Source organism: Oryza glaberrima, chromosome 2 (assembly GCF_000147395.1).
Source record: "Oryza glaberrima chromosome 2, OglaRS2, whole genome shotgun sequence".
In the NCBI taxonomy this organism is placed as follows: domain Eukaryota; kingdom Viridiplantae; phylum Streptophyta; class Magnoliopsida; order Poales; family Poaceae; genus Oryza; species Oryza glaberrima.
Window position 1 is genome coordinate 6,080,176 of NC_068327.1, and position 20,902 is coordinate 6,101,077.

General features: G+C 41.4%; 1 protein-coding gene across 1 annotated transcript in view; it reads left to right on the forward strand.

The window, feature by feature from the left end:
* Window positions 1–6,933, forward strand: part of LOC127762283 (cysteine-rich receptor-like protein kinase 10) — a 40,361-nt gene extending 33,428 nt beyond the window's left edge. Inside the window, exons 4-9 of the mRNA XM_052286725.1 lie at window positions 4,035–4,087; window positions 4,189–4,286; window positions 4,765–4,993; window positions 5,089–5,329; window positions 5,430–5,589; window positions 5,730–6,933. Of these exons, the coding sequence (XP_052142685.1) occupies window positions 4,035–4,087; window positions 4,189–4,286; window positions 4,765–4,993; window positions 5,089–5,329; window positions 5,430–5,589; window positions 5,730–5,981 (1,033 nt within the window). The 3' untranslated portion in view covers window positions 5,982–6,933. The remainder of the gene's footprint in view (window positions 1–4,034; window positions 4,088–4,188; window positions 4,287–4,764; window positions 4,994–5,088; window positions 5,330–5,429; window positions 5,590–5,729) is intronic.
* The last annotated feature ends 13,969 nt before the right edge of the window (window positions 6,934–20,902 follow it).

Here is a 20,902-nt window from a genome sequence, read left to right on the forward strand (position 1 = left end):
TGCCTTGGTGACGACAGATGTGGTGGCCTCAATTGCGGGAGAGGGGGTATGGGGAGCGTTGTCGGCCATGGCACAGGAGCAATGTGGTGGCGGCGGCGGCGGCGACAGAAGCGTGCACAGCAGAGGAGCGCATGGTGCGGTGCGAGATTTAGAGTTGGAGGCCGAAGCTAAAAGCATCTGATACCATGAAAGCGTATAAAAGTCAACACGATAATAGATTGATCATGGACAGAGAACATATATAGGGACGGTGGACCCGTATCTCTACCCGACTTATAGAAACAGAATCAGGAGATAATTAGGAAACCGAATCCAATACAAATATGACTCTAACAGCCTCTGCCGCCCACTCCCACTCCCTCTACCTCTCCCGCGCCACTGCCTCCACCTCCCCTCACACTGTCCCTGTCGCTAGTGTTGCCGCCTCCCCTTCGCGCCGCCGCCTCACCCCCGCCGCCGTCGAGCGCCGCCTACGCCTCCTCATCGCACTGCCACCTCCGCCTCCAACTCCTCTGCCACCGCCATCGCCGAGCACTGCCCCAGCAACGTTCTCCACTGCCGCCGCCATCGCTGAGCGCCGCCGCTGCATTCTTCGTCGCCATCGTCAACAGCTGCTGCTGCGCCCTCTATTGCCGCCGCCATCGAAGAAACGGCGGTGGTGACAGAACAGACGTCAAGGAAGGCGGTGGCTGCAGCGACAAGAGGAGAGCCGTACGTTGCCAGGCTCTCGAGCTCACCCCTCGTCAGTGATCCATTCGTCGCTCAACCTCGCTGTTGTCGCGGGCTCCAAACCTAGATGACGGTACAAATCCAATGGAGCTTTTGACCGCTTGCTGCTCATCACCTCTCAGGTCAGTCCCCTCTCCCTCAGGTCATTGTCTTCGTTTATCCCCATCTAATATCTCTAGGTAACTGATGTACTTAAGGATACTAAATTTTACATTAGAAAATACATTACCTTTCTTGAAAACCAAAAGGACTCGGTATTTTTAACAGAGAATATTATTTTCTTTTGTACATACGATTTAATTGGAATTGATGTCACTCCAACTCTTCAAGTCCATACTTAATGTGAGTTCATTTCAGGCGGCCCAAACGGGGGACACAATCCTCCTATGTCGCCGGGACATGCATAACTCAAATGGAGAAAGGACATGGAAGGATTTAAGCAGAGGCATGAACAACTAGAATGTGCACTGCTTATTCATGTTCTTCCTTCTGTTTCATATTGCTCATCGCCGTCGTTCTAGGATTTAATTTTATATTAAATTATTTGTCATTTTTACGATCCAAAGAACTTTTAAAGGTGATTGATATTATTCCCTCCCTACCTATAGTAATGTAGCAATACATATTGATGCGGTCATAATTGGCTCATCTGCTTTGAAAAGATAATTAATTAAGATGTACTCCCTCCATACTCATAAAGGAAGTCGTTTAGGACAATGTTCAAGTCAAACTATGGGAATATAAATCATGAATAACTCTTAAGTTGTTGAGTTTGAAAATGTAAAAATTATATAAATAGATTTGTCTTGAAAAATACTTTCATAAAAGTATACATATATCATTTTCAATAAATATTTTTATAGAAACAAGAAGTCAAAGTTGTGTTTTGGAGACCGTGTCGCTGTCCTAAACGACTTCCTTTATGAGTATGGAGGGAGTACTACTTGACAAGGGTAACCATGTAATCTTTCACATCTTCATGGTTTGCACGGTATTTGCCTGGATGACAAGTAAATTGGAACAGAGAGAGTATATAGTTTTAGACTTTCAGTGTGTTCCTTCCAATATAAGAAGGGGCAATTGCTCATTTCACCTTGTAGTCTAACCACTAATTTTTTTTTAACGACTCGCACGAGACGGTGCGAAGTTCTATGGATAGAGCCGGAAAAAATTACAAGATTACAACCCTGGAGGGTCGTAACCAGGAAAAAGGAAAAAATATACCACCACCCACACACCGACATCGCCAACACACAAGCTCAGGAAAAGACTAGCACCGGACCGGCCGCCGCTAAGCGTGACCGACCGCCACTAGACCAACAAAGGGACACAGACGAGATCGCCCCCTAGGGTATGCCAAAACGACGTCTTCAAGAAGAGAAGCGACAGAAGAACCGCCGCCACCATCCGTCGGGACTCAAAGGAGCCAAGACTGGGCTTTCGACCAGCAATCACCCTTGAGGGGAGAGACAACACAACAACGCCCTCAGGAGGGGGAATAACCATCGTTGTTGGTCTGGTCAAGGCTAGACTGGGTTTTCACCCGCCGCTCACCACCTTCGAAACCACGGCTGACGCACCGATGCTCTACCACCACACAAGCTTTGCCGACATGTGGGACCCCTGCACCGGCGTCCCCCGCTGGCCAGCCTTCGTGCGCCGAAGGCCGCGTCACACCCACCGGCAGCTCCTCACACCTAGGTCGCCTCCTCCACCGCCGGCCGCGCCTCTCTGCGCCAAGCCGGCCTCCTCCACTGGACGCGCCTCTCGCGCCAATCCGGCCCCCCTCCATCGGCCGCGCCTCTCGCGCCAAGCCGACCTCCATCTCCGCCGCCCGCGCCTCTCGCGCCGAACCGGCCTCCGGTGCCATCGGCTGCACTTCTTTGCACCAAGCCGGTCTCTAACCCCTCCACCGAACGATGCCCTGCGGGCCAGATGCAGCCGTCTCCCACGCCCTCGGCTAGTCAACTGAGGCCGCCATGCCTCCGGTGACCGCAGACACGCTTACCACCACCACAGCCGCTGCTGCCGAATACCCAGCCACCTCACCGTCGCCATCCTCACCTCGCACCCGACTCCTTCCCCGCCGCCGACATCACCACCGCTTCCACAGTCACGGCCGCTGTCGCCACTGCCACCGACGCCAGCCACTGCCTCCACAAACCGCCACTGCGCCGTCGCCCTCCACCACCGAGCAGCTAGCAGTCGCCCCGACGCCATGTCTTCCGCCGCCGTTGCCAGTCGACACCGCAGCCACCTGCCGCAACCGCCGCCGCTGTCGCCAACTACCGCTGGCCACCCTCCAGATCCGGCCGAGAGGCGTGGATTTGGGGGACACCGCCGCCATCGCCACCATGAGACCACCGCCGCCGCCTCCGCGCCCTCGGCCGACTTCGTCCCCGCCGCCATCGCCATCCCCTCCGCCTTCAGCCACCGCCGCCCAGTGTCACGTGCCCCTGCCATCGTCGTCGCCCTCCCCGCCGCCAATTGCTCCTGTATGGTGTTCTTTCCTAACATATGCTTGAAACATGGTTAAAACTTGAAAACAACAAAATTACCCCATCATTCCTCTTTGTTCCTAACAGGAAAAAAAAAAACTGATAATTTTCATCATTACTTTCATGCCTACACATTTCAAAGAAAAATAATGTAGACCTTCCAGAAATAAGAAAGGAGAACAAATGAAAAAAATGCATGTTGGGGGGGGGGGGGGGACAGTTTTTTTCTATATATGGTGTGATTACATTATTTCACAGAGTAATTCTTCCCCATAGCTGTAATTTCCAATGAAGCATGGTGTAGTAATCTAGTACTACTTCACTTATCCATGGATCCAGAAGTATCGGCACACTGATATGATAAAGGTTATTAATACACCTTTTCTGCTATTAAGAAACTTCAGGCTGTAAAAGGGGGGCCAAGGCTGTTTAATGTTTATGCAACATCTAGTTCTACTGGTTGCTTGAGCTTCCCTCCTGATGCCAGGTGAGATTTGGGAACACATTTCTTGTTGCCATTTTTTCTCAGTGGGATGTGGCATTCCTTGAATTTAAAGCTCCAATGGTAGTTTACATCCATGGTGAGACTTCAGATTCTCTGGTCCACAATAGCTACATAATAATTATAGTCTGTCACATAATTCAGAATTTTGTTAAATGGTTTCCAGTGTCCTACTTAAGTGAAATTGTTCAGTGAAAGATCCATGTAAAAATTTTATGGCATCTATAACCCTTTCGACATGGATCTTTAATATCCAAAGGCTACATTTTCTTCCGTAAATAGTCATAATAATGTTGCCACCGCAGGATTGAAGCACATTGTGAAGTTGAGAGGTGCTCACTGCAATCGTGTTGTACAGGTATGTCCCGTTAAACAGTAGAATGAAGGGAGACAATAGAGTTCGATGGGTGCCAAATAGAATGATGTTGTGTGTCCCAAAACTCTTTCATTTCATAACAGGGTCTGTCAAGTTCTATTTGTCCCAGTTAGTTGATGCTACAGAAAACTTCTCCGACGGAAATAAAATTGGACAAGGTAGCTTTGGCTGTGTTTACAAGGTACTCTCTTCAATAGAAAAAAAATGTCATCCTAGATTGCGTTCAATCATCTTCTATTCATTTTAGTGAGACATATATCTAGAATATGTAATTTGGATTTACCAAAATAACATGATTATTTTTTTTCATATACATCTTCAATGAAGACAAGCCAAGAAAAATTAATTGGTTGAAGTGACTTCTTATTGACTTTGCAAATTAAAAAAGGAACCACCTTATCTTGTCCGGAGGAGTAATGAATATGCTTGCTTCACAAAATTCGGTTTCCATATTTTGATATCATAAGAAACAGATCATTTGCTTTTCCTACTGTTATTCATGTGTTTACTGTGATTCGAATTCATCCTAATTAATCTTTGAGGATATTGCAAAAATCATAGCTATCAAACGACAATGGAATGTGTTGTAACTTTAGAAACTTCATTATTATATAATTGGTTTCTTCTTTAGGTCAACTGTACTTTTTGTTTGCATTCAGGGTCAACTGCACGATGGGCTTGAGGTAGCTGTTAAAAGATGTTTTGAGTTACCTTCTTCACGTAATCAAATGGATTTCCAAGATTTGGAGTTCCAAAATGAGATTTGCTTCCTTGGGAAGCTTCAGCACACCAATGTAGTTAAGCTTCTGGGATACTGTATTCAGGGAACAGAGAGGATTTTGGTCTATGAGTATATGCTGATTGGAAGCGTTGATACCTTCGTCTTTGGCATGTGTTCAGTATTACTTCACCTCAATTTTGGATCAAAAGTTCTGTGCAGACTATGCTTAGTTAATGATCTCATTTGTGTTACCATTTTATAGGTGCAAGAACAAGAAGGTTGCATCTGGACTGGTCTACACGCTCTCGGATAATTGATGGGATAGCTGAGGGACTGCTTTATCTCCATAAGCACTGCGGACTACATATTGTACATGGAGATCTGAAGCCAAGCAACATTCTTCTGGACTCCAACATGAATCCCAAGATCTCCGATTTTGGCCTGGCTAGAAGGTATAGTCCAGGTGTAGATGAAGAGTACGCCGATCGCATACTGGGGTCAATGTAAGATCTTATCAGATCGATATCACAATTTTTGATATCCCAGCGGGCTCTTTTATCCTTCTTATTGTTTAAGCTCTTAATTTTTGTTTCCACATTTTAGTGGTTTTATTGCTCCCGAATGTCGGGAAAGACGACTTTTCTCAACGAAGTCTGATGTGTATGGCTTTGGAGCATTGGTTCTCGAGATCATTAGTGGAAAGCGATGCTTTTCACTTGTGAGTGGAGATTCTGGAGACAACTATCGATTTCTGAACAAGAGGGTGCGTAGAATTTTTGAAATTTGTCTCGAATTTTGAATATTAATGGTGCCCCTGTCATCATTTATTAACTTGCACAACCAAGTGCTAATTTAATGGCCAATCTATATGAGAATTTTTGTTTTTCTTACCCACTTCCTCAGGCATGGCACTTATGGAGAACAGGAAGATTGATCAAGCTTGTCGATTCGCCCTCAGTTGATGAATTGGAGACGAGAGAGATACTAAGATGCATTCACATAGCACTGCAGCCACTGCTGTGTGTGGAGGAGAACCCTGCCAACCGGCCCACCATGCAGGAGGTTGTTCTGATGTTAAGCTGCCAGACTGCTCTGCTGCCTAAACCTCGTTGTCCAGCTTACCTAAGGGCGGAAATTGTGTCGACACATCCATAGCAGTATAGCACAGCTTTTACCACAATGACAACTTATGGAGCTTAGGATTCATGTGCATATAGTATTGTTTTTCCAGCAGTTACCTTTCTGATGAGGATGTCAAATTCTTGAGCTTTTGCCTACAAACACAAATGGATAAAACATGGAAGGAGTCCATATTTTTGGAAGCTTCTTCAAGATCGTGTTTGCTTTCCCTATGGGGATTGAGGCCCCTGTTCTATCACTCTGAATTTATGGGCAAAACCTCAAGAATTTGATGAACAGATCTGCATTCCATCTTTACCACCTTTGTATTATGTAGGAGTATATGCCAATAGGTGAACAGTGTACCATAATGTTTTACCAGCATGGTAGAAGCATAAGCATGCATGGATGTTCACACTTTTCGTATGGAACAAAATTCAGCTGACTGCTTTGTTATTTTCAATCATACCACGAGTCTCTTACTGCCAGCCTTAACTGGGCTCTGTAATAATCTTTGCTCAGTGGTGTGTCGGTGCCTGTTTGGATATATGTTGATTAAATGCAAATCTTTTTTGATATATCGAAGTACAACCTTTTCGCCGTCAACCTTGTCATCCATGCTGTTTGGAACTACAATGGCAGCGTGCGTGTTTGATTTGGTTTTCTTGGTGGGAATGCAATTTGTACTTCAGGAATTTGATTGCAGTTTAGCTGCTGACAAGATGAGCCGGAGGTGTTTGTCGAAATGCCACAAGGAGGAGATAGGCCTCGTCTTTGGATCTTTAGAGCCGAGGGGGATGACACGCCCAATACAGTTAGGCGCACTGTCGTCCTGCATTTCCAGTATTTGTTTAGATTCCAAGAAAAAACAGGATACGGTGGTTTCACATCCTCTGACCTCTGCAAAACGAATAAATACTCACATCACGAGAAACAGAGATATTGGGCAACATGCTCTCTTCAAATTATCGCAAATCAGGGATTTTTTGAGTAAATTTCATCTTGGGCTAGGTATTTTTACCAAACTTTCAGGTTGAACCACCACAAAGGCATTGCTTTCACTTTAGGACAGGTTTTATACCAAATATTTTTACTTTGGTCTAGTGGTTTCCGTGTCAGTCAGATTACGAGATACAGGGAGAGGCAAAGCAGGGAGGACGCCGGAGCAGCTCCTATTCTTCTCTAGTAAAAAAATGGACAGTAAGCGATTAATCCATACTAGTCGCCAACCCATGCGTTGCACGGGGATTATTTATTGATACATGGCTGTGTTTAGTTCACGCTAAAATTGGAAGTTTGGTTGAAATTGGAACGACGTGACGGAAAAGTTGAAAGTTTATATGTGTAGGAAAGTTTTGATGTGATGGAAAAGTTGTAAGTTTGAAGAAATATTTCGGAACTAAACACGGCACATATATACAAATTATTTATTAAAATTTATTGGTTGTATATATTAAATATATGTTTGTTCTTTTCCTAATTATAATGTCTTGATTAACATAAGAGCTCACTTAAAACTTGCTAACTATTTCATATAAGGGCTATTATTACTGTTAGTATAAATTCTTATAGTTGCAGTCCAAGATTTCCTGTTAGTTACAACTTGTTAATTAACAATTTTAGATTCTGTATTAAATTAACAAAATACTAATAACTTGAGGGTCGAAGATATGTAAAACTTCTAATTTATTTATTTCAAATGTCACAGCCATTAATTTTGAAAAAAATAAATCTAAATAATCGAATTAATAAAATCCTGAATTGAGTGTTGAAGATGAGTACATATTCATAGTTATTAATTCCACATTTTGGTATAGTTAGTTTTGGAAAAAAAACTAAAACAAAATAATTCCAGTACGTATTTTGTTTAATACAATTTCTTAATAGGATCAATCTGATGAAGTACGATTCACCTAAATAACAGCCCGTTAATTTTCTAAGTTGAGTTTTTACTTTTTTTTCAGTTGGACAATATTCTATTACAGATGAAACCTTAAAATTTGCTATTACGTAGATTGATCCCTCGGTATGAATAGCTTGAACTTATTTACTGAAATTTCTTTCTACTACATCCATATATGTGGTGTGCCCTAAAGGCTGCAGCAAAGGAATTTGTTTGATGCATAGTATCACTAGAAGGATACCATCATCTCAATCGGGCAGTAAACCCCATCTCAATCGGGCACGGCGTCCATCACAAGCTAGAAGTCACAGATGTGAAGAGTTATCTCAATCGGGCAAACGGCCGTTACATATGAATCTATCTCAATCGAGCCCTAATTAAAGCCCGTCACCGATAGCTTTGACCTAGACGACCAGTCAAACTATAGCTCGTCACGGATGACCTATCTCAATTGAGCCACAACTAGCGCCCGTCACAGATGACCCTTATCTGTGACGGGCATCAACTATAGCCCGTCACAGATGACTCATCTGTGACGGGCTATAGTTAATGCTATAGTTAATGCCCGTTACAGATGAATATAATCCAAAAATAAATAAATTTTATTTTTTGGCTAGCCCTGCCCTCACTCGTGTGCACCCACGCAGGAAATTCAAATTTCCCGGTCGGTCACCCATCTTGAAATTGCTCCAAACCAAGCACACTTAACATCAAAGTTCTTTGGAGATTAGCTTTCGGAAAAGTAGCTGTAACTTGTTATTAATCCTATCAAGTCCTAGGCCAGGATGTCAAATTGGGGTTATTAAATGATTTTAAATGGAAAAGTCACCAAAACCAAAGTTGTAGAACTCATCGAGGTGCAAAATTTTTATTTTGGTCATTTCTCCATCTGACTCTATTTAAACAATTTGAAATTTGAAATTCAAAGCTTGAAAAGTTCAAATAGAATTTTAGATCACTGAACGACTTCAACTGAAAAAGTCATCAACAACAAAGTTGTATAACTCATCAAGATCTATAACTTTTATTTTGGTCATTTTTCTATATAACATTTTTTTGAACCGTTTGAATTTGAATTTAAAAATATGACAACTTCAAACAACATTTTCAAATACTAAATGATATCAACTGAAAAAGTCATCAACAACAAAGTTGAATAACTCATCAAGATCTAAAACTTTTATTTTGGTCATTTCTTCATACGATAAAGTGATAGTAACATTGTTCATAAAATTGACATATCTCTTGTCTGGTTTTGTAAATTGTAACACATATATATATAATTTGTGAATAATATTACTAACATTTCGTCGGATGAAGAAATAACAAAAATAAAAGTTGTAAATCTTGATAAGTTATACAACTTTATTGTTGACATTTTTTCCATTTGAAATCATTTACTACCCGTAAAATTATTTTGACTCATAAAATAAATTATTATACTGCACTTAATTATTTTGCTATAGTCAACTTACAAATATAAACATTTCATATGAAAAATGGAAAAATAGTCATTGGTGACGGGCTTTAGTTAATGCCCGATAGAGATTAAGTATATAGCCCGTCACTGATGAGTCATCTGTGACGGGCCTAGTTGTTATCTCAAACGGGCTTCAAGTTGTGGCCCGTCACGGATGATGGTCATCTGTGACGTGCCACAACTTGAGGCCCGTTTGAGATATGGAATGTTATCTCAATCGGGCCTAAAGTTGGTGCCCGTCACAGATGATGGTCATCTGTGACGGGCCGCAACTTTAGGCCCGTTTGAGATATGGAATGTTATATCAATCGGGTCTAAACTACGGCCCGTCGTTGATAAGTGTCATCCGTGACGGGCTTAAGTTTTATGTCCATCTAACATGCCTATGCGACCATATCTCAATCGGGCACTTTTCGGTCCGATTGAGATGACTTTCTTGTGATGGACCGTTATTTCTAAGTATATTAGAGCCCGTCACAGATAGAAGGATCTGTACTAGTGTATACACTATTAATCAATTTTCAGGTGGGAAACATGTAAAGAAAAACTGTACCAATTAAAGAATTTGATTAACAAACTTGTGCATTGTTGTGCTTTCCCGAGCCCCGAGCTACAGGCGAAGTCTTGACGACATATGGCGGTGGCTCCCATCACACGCCGAGTCGTATCTGACTATCTGGTGCTTGAAAAACTGAGGTCGATGGTATAGATATATGAGGTGCACAAATTAAGAACGATAAAATTGGAGTACATACAAAGTTACAAACTTACTTCCTCTGTTTCATAATATAAGTCATTCTAGCATTTCTCACATTCATATAGATGCTAGTGAATCTAGACATTAGTGTCTAGATTCACTAGCATCTATATGAATGTGGAAAATGCTAAAATAAGTTACATTATGAAACGGAGGGAGTATTAATCAATGTGTTTACTTACAGAAGAAGGATCGCTAATGTCGCGTACGTGTATGCCGCCGTGTGGAATCCTGGCTGGTATAACCTACTCGATTCATTGTTATATAAGTGTACAATTAAATCTAGGGAAGCCCACACAAAAATATTGATTGGGCTTTAAAGAGCCCACCTATGGTTAGGGTATTAATCAATAGTTAGCATAATACGATACATCTAATCAGGGACCAGATCTTTCTAGTTAACGTGAGAGCTCTAAAAAAGTGTCCAATTAGTATAGGTATAGTGGTATAGATAGATAGATAGATAGATGGATGGATGGATGGATAGCTAGTTGTTGTGACACCATCGCCTCGCTTGGTGACTCGCATGGGCCTGCGCCGCAGCCGCAGCACCTGCTGCGCCACTGCCGCTTGTTGATTCACCCCAGCTGCGGCATCCCTGCAGCCACCGCTCGGTGATACGCCATTTGAGCCATTACACTGCCTTGTGCCCAGTGTCCACTGTAGTGCTGTCGCCACTTGGTAGTTTACCCGCTGTGCGCCGGCTCCTGCTATACACGACGGATGGAATTCCGGCCGGCGCTCCCACGATCCTCGCCGCATCTTTGCCGCTGAGTAGCTAGCAACATGGCGGCTGCGTTAACTCCCCAACATCCCTTCCAATAACCTCATCATACTCCACCACCCCCAGCATCCCCTCGTCGATGGCCTCCGAAGCCCATCGCCCTCAACCTCGTCGCTTGCCCTTGCGTGCTACGGTTGACAACAGGAGCAGTGATGGCGGCGAGGTCTCACGCGTGCTCGTGCTTCCGGCCGGAGAGAGCTCCTCTTGTGTGCATGAGGCTCACATCGTGGATCCTGGTCCAAAGTGCAATTGTTTGGCAGATATAACCGGTGCTAACTGAAAATTTAGACTAAGGCCCGGCCCAATGTGGAACATAGGTAAAAAGATGTAGACTAATGTGAAATTTACTGGGATTTTTTTATTACTCTATATCATCTTTATGTTCTTCCTTTTGTACTCCCTCCGTCCCATAATATAGGGGATTTTGAGTTTTTGCTTACAGCGTTTGACCACTCGTCTTATTCGAATATTTTTGAAATTATTATTTATTTTATTTGTGGCTTATTTTATTATGAGTACTTTAAGCACAACTTTTCATTTTTTATATTTGTAAAAAAAATTTGAATAAGACGAGTGGTTAAACGTCGTAAGAAAAACTCAAAATCCCTTATATTGTGGGACGGAGGGAGTAGAACTTTGCCCTAGTAAGTCTACTGAAGTTGCTCCAAACTTACTTTGTGTATCGTGATATAGTAATTAGGTGTTGTTGCTATTGTTTACGAGGAACTATGTACAGGACTATTCACAGAAATACATTTTGCCGAAGGAGGCCAACCGAGTATATCTATCTATTATTATCTACTAAAAGTTCATTAAACTTGCTACAAACGCTCTAAGGCTGTCATATGGCATCCTATAAACGCTTTCAAGTCGCAATGTGTTACTCTAATAAATTTTAGAATCCGGTGGACCCATTATTTCTAACCATTAGATCTATTATAAAAAATACAATTAAATTTATCTCAAAAACTCGCATTGTACGTACACGTATAGGTATTTCCCAAAAATAAAAGAAAGTAACGTACAAACTTTGATACGTACGTACGATGCTGGGCCCACATCATTTTTTTTCTTTTTTTCTTTCTCACTTATTAGATGGAAAACCAAAATGCCTATATTTACTATGCAAAATATATGTTATTTAGAGTTTCTAATTAGGCGCATTTCATCGAAACATCCAAAAAAAAGCTCAAAAAGATATAAATAAATAAAAACAACTCTAACGGTGACTAATAATTCTAAAAATTTTTCCACTCCCTAGGTAAAAGATAATAATATGTCAAAAATGATATTACTAAATTATCATGAACGTGTTTTCAGGTATTATGTGTTTTCTCTATTCGTATAATATTTGAAAATTAAAGATCTTATATATTCTTTTGACACCATGTCGATGTCTTCTATCTCCAACTTAGGCTTTGATCTAGCTCAATAGCTGAGCTTATCTTGACACATGAAACGACACAAGTCATTAGTGCAAGATTAATTAAATATTATAAAGCCAAAAATAGATTTATCTTTTATCTAGAATATATTTCTAATAATACGCATGTTGCACTTAAATATATACAATGCATGTCATGATTATCAATTTAATTATAAGGAATATAATGGTTTAGACGGACTTAGATATTATTATCAAAAGGTATTAATTTATTTTATAAAAATTCCTAGATCAATCGAGGAAACGTGCTCAATAAATAAGAGAGTAGCCAATCCGATAAGCAACTTATTGCTTACGTACTAAAACCCTTAATATGTAGTATATAATATACTTTATCAATACAAAATAGTCTAATATATCAATCGTATATTCCCACTAATCATAAATATATATGTTCTGTATTAGCAGCAATAATGCTTAAGAGGCATTGATGCATAGTACACCTAATAATTAGCTGATATCCAATAAGCACGTGTGTCATCAAGCACATGTGTCATCAAGCACCAAAGATAAGACTATACTAAGTGGGCAACTTCAACAAATGATAGGTAAGAAGAGTATGCCACTAAACCACAACAAAGAATAGTTGACGGTGAGTAGATTGCCAGTGTGAGTAATAACATTTCTACACTCCTACAAGCACTCTTAAGATGCCACGTGACAACTCTAATATATTAGAAAAAAATAAGAAAAATTATAAGAAAACAAAATATTTGGCCATCGGTATACACGTAGATTTATTAGATCTATTCCAACTAAAAACCATTTAATCCCTTCGTATGTACGTATGTACACAAGATATGTCAAAAAGAATAAAAAAGAAGAGTTCATATACAATCTGCTCCATCTGATAGTTTTTTGTTTCTTTTTTTGAGGCACTAAAGTTTTATGACACTCATGGCGATCTTCTTGAAGAAGTCGTGCCCCTGTGGTGCCGCTTCATGCCATCCAACCAAACTTTTTGAAAGTATTTTTTATTAACCATGTAAAAGGCAATCGTAAGCGCTCATATAAATATGTGCACACCATCATATGAATACACATACTACTATTCACAAAAAGAAAATATACATACTTACAATAAAAAATGTCACATGGGAACATATTATATCCTTATGTAATTATGCTATTCTCATAAAAAAGTGTTAACAAAATTAGCACAAATAATTTTGACAATATGGATTATTCCTTCGTATTATTACCTATGAACATGCGTAGGTGACTTAGATGTATAGTAAAAGAAAAAAAATAAAACCCATATTAACTCGTATGTTTACGAAAGATGGTGAGAGGCGAGTTTACGTATAATCGGGATAAAGTGAATTTGTTTGAATATAATAGACATTATCATTTAGTATATCAAAAGTTTATGGTTTATTTTATGGTATAAATATTTCTTTCTTTTACGATTATAATGTAATCTATGGTTCTTACAGTGAATATGGTGAGATACAATTGTTTATTTTTTTCTATAAACAACAAATAAATTACCCGCGCATATGCGCGGGTTTCCTTCCTAGTTAAGAGTAAAAGTTACAAGAAAAAACATCACAATGCACCAAGGTGCATTGCCACACACCACGCACCACCACCCGAGCACAAACCGCTGAGAGTGAAGCCTAGCACCAAACGACCCCCGCTAAGCGTGGCCAAACGCCGCTAGGCCTACGGCAACACCACAGAGACGAGGCTCCGAAAACGATGCCACCATGGTGGTCACGACATCCAGGATGTCGCCATCGCCCATCTAAAAAGATGTGGTTTTCATCCAGAAAAGCTCGTCGAGAAAGGGAGAGGGTAACCCTCGACAATGCCCCAAGGAGGTTACAACGCCCGAAGACGTAGCCGCTGCCGGCCCCGATGAACCACCGGACCTGGGACCCTACAACCTTGACTGCAGATCACCATCCACCAACTCAGAACCACCACACAGACAAATGGCAGCATGTAGTATCCACCACACCGCACCGACGCCCCTCCATCGACTTCATCGAACCACCACCCCTAAGAGCTGGCCCAGCACCCCTCCGTTCCACCACCAGCCGCTCGCCTCGCCAGTTTTGGCCGAAGGAGAACCCGGGACTAGGTGGCATTGCTTTAGCAGCCTGAACTTCCCCTGCTGACGAGCTGCCGCCTCAATCCAACCTAAAAACTCCCAACAAAGAAGTGGATGGGCTCCAGGAAGGGCGAGGGTGCCAACCGGCAATGTGGAAGACAACCACCACCGCTAGCTCCCTTTACACTGCCACTTGGGCTTGCGCCGACGCCGGTGACGCTACTGCTACTCCGGCTCCAGGCGCAACCCGCTGATGCCCCCGTACCCGGCTGTCACGCCCCACCTGGCCGTGTAGGGCACCGCAGCGGCACCCCGGCTGCTGAGGCCTGGCCGCGCCGCCATGGGGGCACACGGCCGCAGCGTCCTGGGCTGCCGCTCCGGGCATGCCGCGCCGAGCCACGGCTGCCGCGCCCGGGCTGCTGCCGCCGCCACTCCCAACTGCCAAGCCGCGGCCGCCACGCCCGGGCTGCCGCGTTGCCACCGCTGCACCCCTGGGCCAATTGCGCCCCTGCCGAAGCACCGCCACCGCCCTCCAGCCGCCTCGCGCCGCAGCGCCACATCCAGGCGCGGGATAGCCAGATCCGGCCTTGGAGGTGCCGCCTCCCCACACTGCCCTGCCGTCACCACCTCTGACCGCGATGGTCCTCGTCGGCTTCGCCCCGTCCACGTTGCGCCGGGGTGGGAGACGCTAAGAAGAAAGAGAGACTCGCCGGCGAGCTCCGGCGGTGGCGAGGCAGTGGAGAGGGAGTGGAGGCGCGGGCGGCTAGGGTTTTTTTGCCCCCCGAGCCGCTCGCGCGAGAGCGACGCGGGGAAGAGGGCGCTTGAGGCAATAATGACCCCCTCCACAGAAATACATTAAGCTGGTTGGGTTACATGCAGGAGCGGAGCTGAACAAAATGAAGGGCGTTTCCACTTGTTTGCTTTACTCTGGTTTGGATCAAATTTAGCTTGATATGGGTGTCTAAGTTTGGACTGATGGAGTATATATATGGTGAAAATAGATAAACTATAGCTTAAAAAAAATTCTGAACCAGGTTCCTGGGCACCCTAAGTATATGTAGCTCCGCCCCTGGTTACATCCATTAGCAATTATATTGAAGTTCCAACATACTCCAGAGGTTATGTTGAATGGAGTAGTCACTCTACTGTGTTACAAATGAATGGGGACATCTTGATTTCCATTTATATGTGTATCATTTTGTCATCTTAATTAATTTGGTATTATATCAGATTCGGCACAGAAATTCTCGATGCGACTGACTTAGGTGATCAGAGCATAACTCAATATCCAACAGTATTTGAGGAAAAACGAAGTGAACGAACATCAAGTATGTCAATTCGCAACAATTAATTGTGTTTTATCTTGTCAAGTATAATTAACAAGATATAGTTTTCAATGAATCAGTCAGCAGTGTGAACATGAAGCAACCAGTAATTCTTGGGAGCGTTTTACAGTGCCCCCCACGTAGTAGTGTAGTAGGATTACATCTAACCGTTGATTCTCGTGGGCATTTTAGGCCTTCAATTAATTTAGGTGGAAGGGTATTTCGGTAATGTCCCGTGATCGCAGCTATGGGCTGAAAGGCCCGAGCAGCCGTCCCCATCGCTTCGACACGACGCCACCATCGCTTTCTTCGTGCGAGTGCGACCACCATGCCGCAGCAGCGCTGCCCCTCCTCCAGAGCTTCGAAAAGCCATCGTCGTCACCCTCCACTCCCCTCCAACCTGCGAATTAAACTCCCGACGACAATGAACCCTGTGGCGACTGGCACCTGAGGCCGGCAACCTCTTCTTGCTGCGCTCCCCGCCCGCCGCCTCGCTGCCCTCCCCGCCAGCCGCTTTCCTGCCTTGGGTGTGGAGTCACCGAAATCTGAAAATGTAGTGATGCTTGTTCTGAGATCTCAAATCTGTTTTGTAATGGTGTTTGTTCTGAAATTTTCATCTTTAGTTCTCAAATATGAAGTTGTAATGGTGTTCTGAATTTTCTTTCAAAAAAAAATTGAAACCTAAAGCTAAGCTGTAAATTCACTATATAATCCAGTTAATGAACAACTCCTGAATTCAGGCTTAACCTACTGAAATGCAAGTGCCTAAAGTTAAGTTTTCAAGTTTAGAAATCTGCTCTTGTACTGAAACTAGTTAAAGTTCTTATGTTGTCAAGTGTCTGAAGTTTTTAGTTGTCAAGATCAGATGTTGCTGTCCATCTGAATTTTAGCAATGTCCAGAAATCTGAAATTACCTTTTGAAAACCAAAGTTTTACGATTATTTCTGGAATTCAAGTATTGAAACTCAGTTGTGATTTAAGTTCTGAAATCAGTCCTATGTTGTCAGAAACAAATTTTACTGTTTTGAATAGTTCTGACATAAAATGCTTACAAATCCTAATTTGTACTAGTGATTGTTATGAAAGTTCAAACTTTAGTTCTGAAACCTGAAAATTTAGTTGTGCTTATTTTGAAATCTCAAATCTGAAGTTGTAATGTTGTTTGTTCTGAAATTTTCATCTTTAGTTCAGAAATTCTAAACTTCAGTTCTGAAATCTCAAAATGTACTAGTACTAGTTCTGAAACTGATAATATGAAAGGTTTTACAGTGAGTTCTTGAATGAACATTAAAGATAGATAATTTTCCCCCCAAATAACTGGATATTTTACAAGTACATGTATGAACTAATTTCCTTTTGTTATGTAGAAGCATCTCATCAGTATGGGGCTGGAGATATGGAAAATGGAGGTGGAATTGATACTGATGGTAAACCCTCTTTAAAAAAACATCATCAAGATATCTGAATTTCAAAAGTTGGATTTGATCAAGAGAATGTCACCGAAATGCATTGATTTGTTTCAGAGAGTACTAAATATTTGAATAACAAATGCACTTCACTTACTACTATTTATGGATATATGTTGTTCTGCAATTTTATGGATTGCTTGTTTAGAGGAGTAGATGACATGCATATATGTTAATTAATGGAGCTTCTGTTTCTTCTGGCGGGCTTCATGTTTTCTGAAAATAATCACACTGTCTAACTGCATCATTTATTTGCTATAGCTGTAACGGATGAGCAGTTGATATTGCCATATCTGAATTCAATTGTCGCCAAAGAGATCAGTGAATCCTTTTGTGCTGAATTTTTGACAGGCTCAGACAGAAGATCGGTGTGTTAGAGAAAATATTGGTTAGGTGGCAATTAGTATCCACGGCTCGTATGGATTGATGACAAGAATGTGCTCAACTCCTGCATTATATTACTGTTCAATGTTCTGAATTACGATGAGTGATCTCAGGATATTATGTTTTCAGGCTACATTGTTGCAGTGTACGCATATGGATTTTCTTGATTTTTTTTTTCTACTCACTCTTCTTCCTGCTCTACTGCTGCTACTGGACAAAGGCCCCAGTTTTTTCAGATTTTTATTTTCTTTCTTTTGGATTGTTTTCTGATGGCATGGGGATCCAAATTAAATCGCCCATTTTGATTATTTCCTGCAGCCGTGCTTTCAGTTTCAAGAACACTTACATTTTGCTGGAAAAGTACATATGCAGACTGGTTCTGCAGTTCTATTTTTGTAACTTCTCAGCATATAAATATGGTCACACATATTGTTGCACTCTTACGCTGACTTCTAAAATTTACAATAGTTAATACTTGATTAAATAAATTCATTTTTTAAATTTATACTCCTTCCGTTTCAGGTTATAAAACTTTCTAGCATTGCTCACATTCATATAGATGTTAATGAATCTACGCCCACATATATGTCTAGATTCATTAACATATATATGAATATGGGTAATGCTAGAAAGTCTTATAATATAAAACGAAGGAAGTAACAATTAATGTTTAATTAATCATGTGCTAATGAATCATCCCCTTTTTCATATTGCTAACATAATACTCCAAAATTGAGTTTCAAACAGGCCAACTGCAGCACTTGCCATCTATAATTGGGTAGTGGGGCCCACTTTATACTATGACGCTTTTCGGTCTATTGGCCAACTATCCTATAAGGCTAATTTCAAGTTCGATAAGACTGGCCACATAAAGGGATGACACATGGGTCTCACTTGTTATTTCGTGTACTTGCATAATGATAGGATCCAAACGAGTAATGCAGCGGGCCCACGTATCATTTCCACGCATCACCCGTTATCCTCAGTATGCAGACTTGGGTGAGCCCCAACATAACCATTGAGATATAGCAAGGCCCACGTGTCATTTCCGTGCATCACCCATTATCCCCCGTACGCAGACTTGGCGAGCCTAATAAAATATGTTCTACTTTATTCTATGTGCGCATGATCGAAAAAGCGCGTGTTTTTTAAATCGACCTAGTCCGGATAGAGCAGACAGATTCCGGACATAACCAATTTTGTCCTAAACTAATATTTCTAGTTTAATCTACGTGTGCACGACCGTAAAACCACACCTTTTTTTAGTGTCGACCGGGTCCGGATAGTCCCGGATGAATTCCGAGCATCATATGTTTTTGTCCAAAAAGAATCCGTTTTGATTTATTTTATGTGCGCATGACAAAAAAGCACGTGTTTTTTAAATCAACCGGTTAGATTCCGGGCGTAACCAATTTTATATACTAAAATAATATTTCTAGTATAATCCTGTGTTAGAAAGAAATATTAAATCAACCGGTTAGATTCCGGGCGTAACCAATTTTATATACTAAAATAATATTTCTAGTATAATCCCGTGTTAGAAAGAAATATTTGGAACCAGCCAGTCCGAACAGACAAGGATGCTTGTCCAATCGGAATTGCTATATCTGTCGCCAGATTTTTCGTTAAAAGTCAATCGATTTGTTGACCGCATGATTTACTTTGAAATTCGTGCATATTCCTTCGAGTAAAGAAAAAGGTCGCTAGAGCCAGGAATCGAACCCATGACAGGTCGGGATACACAACATTCACTTTACCAACTGAGAAAGCAGCCATCGATAACATTTTTCCTATTATATATTTTTAACTTTCATCGCAGTTCCAGTTACACCGCAATTAAAACATATATAACTACTTGTATTTCCAACACACAAGCAAGCAGTACGAAATGAGTAATGAAGATAGTGAATGCCCCTATTCAGATGGAGATAAGGATAAAATTGTAATTAATAAGGCCTAGTAAAAGAGAAGAAAAGATGACCATGTATTCATTCAAAATCATCTCTGTAACATATTCATGCAAAATTATCTCTGTAATATATTCATGTAAAATCATCTTTGTAATGTATTTTGTAGCTTCAGACAAAAAAGACAAGACAAATGCACTCAAATATTGCCCAAACTTTAGCTATCGGAAAGCAGCTAGCTCTGATCACCACTTCCACTTGAATATACCCCAGCATTGCATTTTGCTACTCATCTTCTTCCACCATGGGAATCAAACAGCCCAAGACCTCCATCTCATCTTCTACCAGCATATAATTTCACGTGGAAAATATAACAACACAGATTTGCCATTCCACTCCAGCCCCCTTGCGTGCGCAAACATCCTCTTTGCTGCTCCAACATGCTCCCTCTTCAGGACAACATCTTGGCTACTTATATTTTTTAAAAATTTTCAGCACCTGCAATGAAAAGTAAATACTGTGGGTGTTAAATAATATATAGAGGATGCAGTCACCACCACCACCGACGTGCGTTGGTAGCCGCAGACGAGATTGAGTAATATGGATACAAGTATGAGAACAATATGAATGCCTCTAAGCTTCATGTTCTCAACGGCATTATAAATTGAATGGCATATTACTTCAGGTTGTTCACGACTATCAGTACTCCAAAGAGCATATTACTCAAATGCTGTTGTATACCTGGAGAGTCTCAGTACCTAATGATTGGCTAAATTTAGGCCCTGTTTCTTTCAGCTTGGGATTATTATAATTTAGATTATTGAGTCAGATTACTATAAGCTAGATTGTTATAATCTGTAGTAAAATAAGCGGTTAGTTGTTTTTTTCCTAGATTATTAGAGCCTAGATTATTGGATTTGCAAGTCTAAAGAGGGAGTGGGGTGGCATGGTGGGTAATTTTTCACCCATAATCTGGAAAAAGCTCACCTAAATTAGCTTATCAGATTATAATAAGCTGGGCTCCAGATTATAATAAGCTACTTCAATAAGTTGTCTGTTTCTTTCAGCTTACTCCTAATAATCTAGATTATAATAATCCCAAGCTAAAAGAAATAGGGCCTTAGCATGTATTCGTGAGAAATTTTCATTTCAGTACATTATGGTTGTGAATTCTCGAGAGGCTACCACATTAACATGAATTGCAGACAAGCGGGAAATTCAGTCACTGATTCTACAAGATTCACAGTAGCTGGATGCAACATTGCAGATAAGTTAGCTCAACTTTTTTGCATTAGTACGATAATTTACTCCTTCAACGAGACATGGATTAATCTGTGTACTCGTAATTTGTCTGTGCAGTTGGTTGCTTCAACATGATTCACTGATTAACCTAAGGAATGACAGACAAATACTCATATTCAAACTAGGGATAGAGAACAAAAACCATTTTA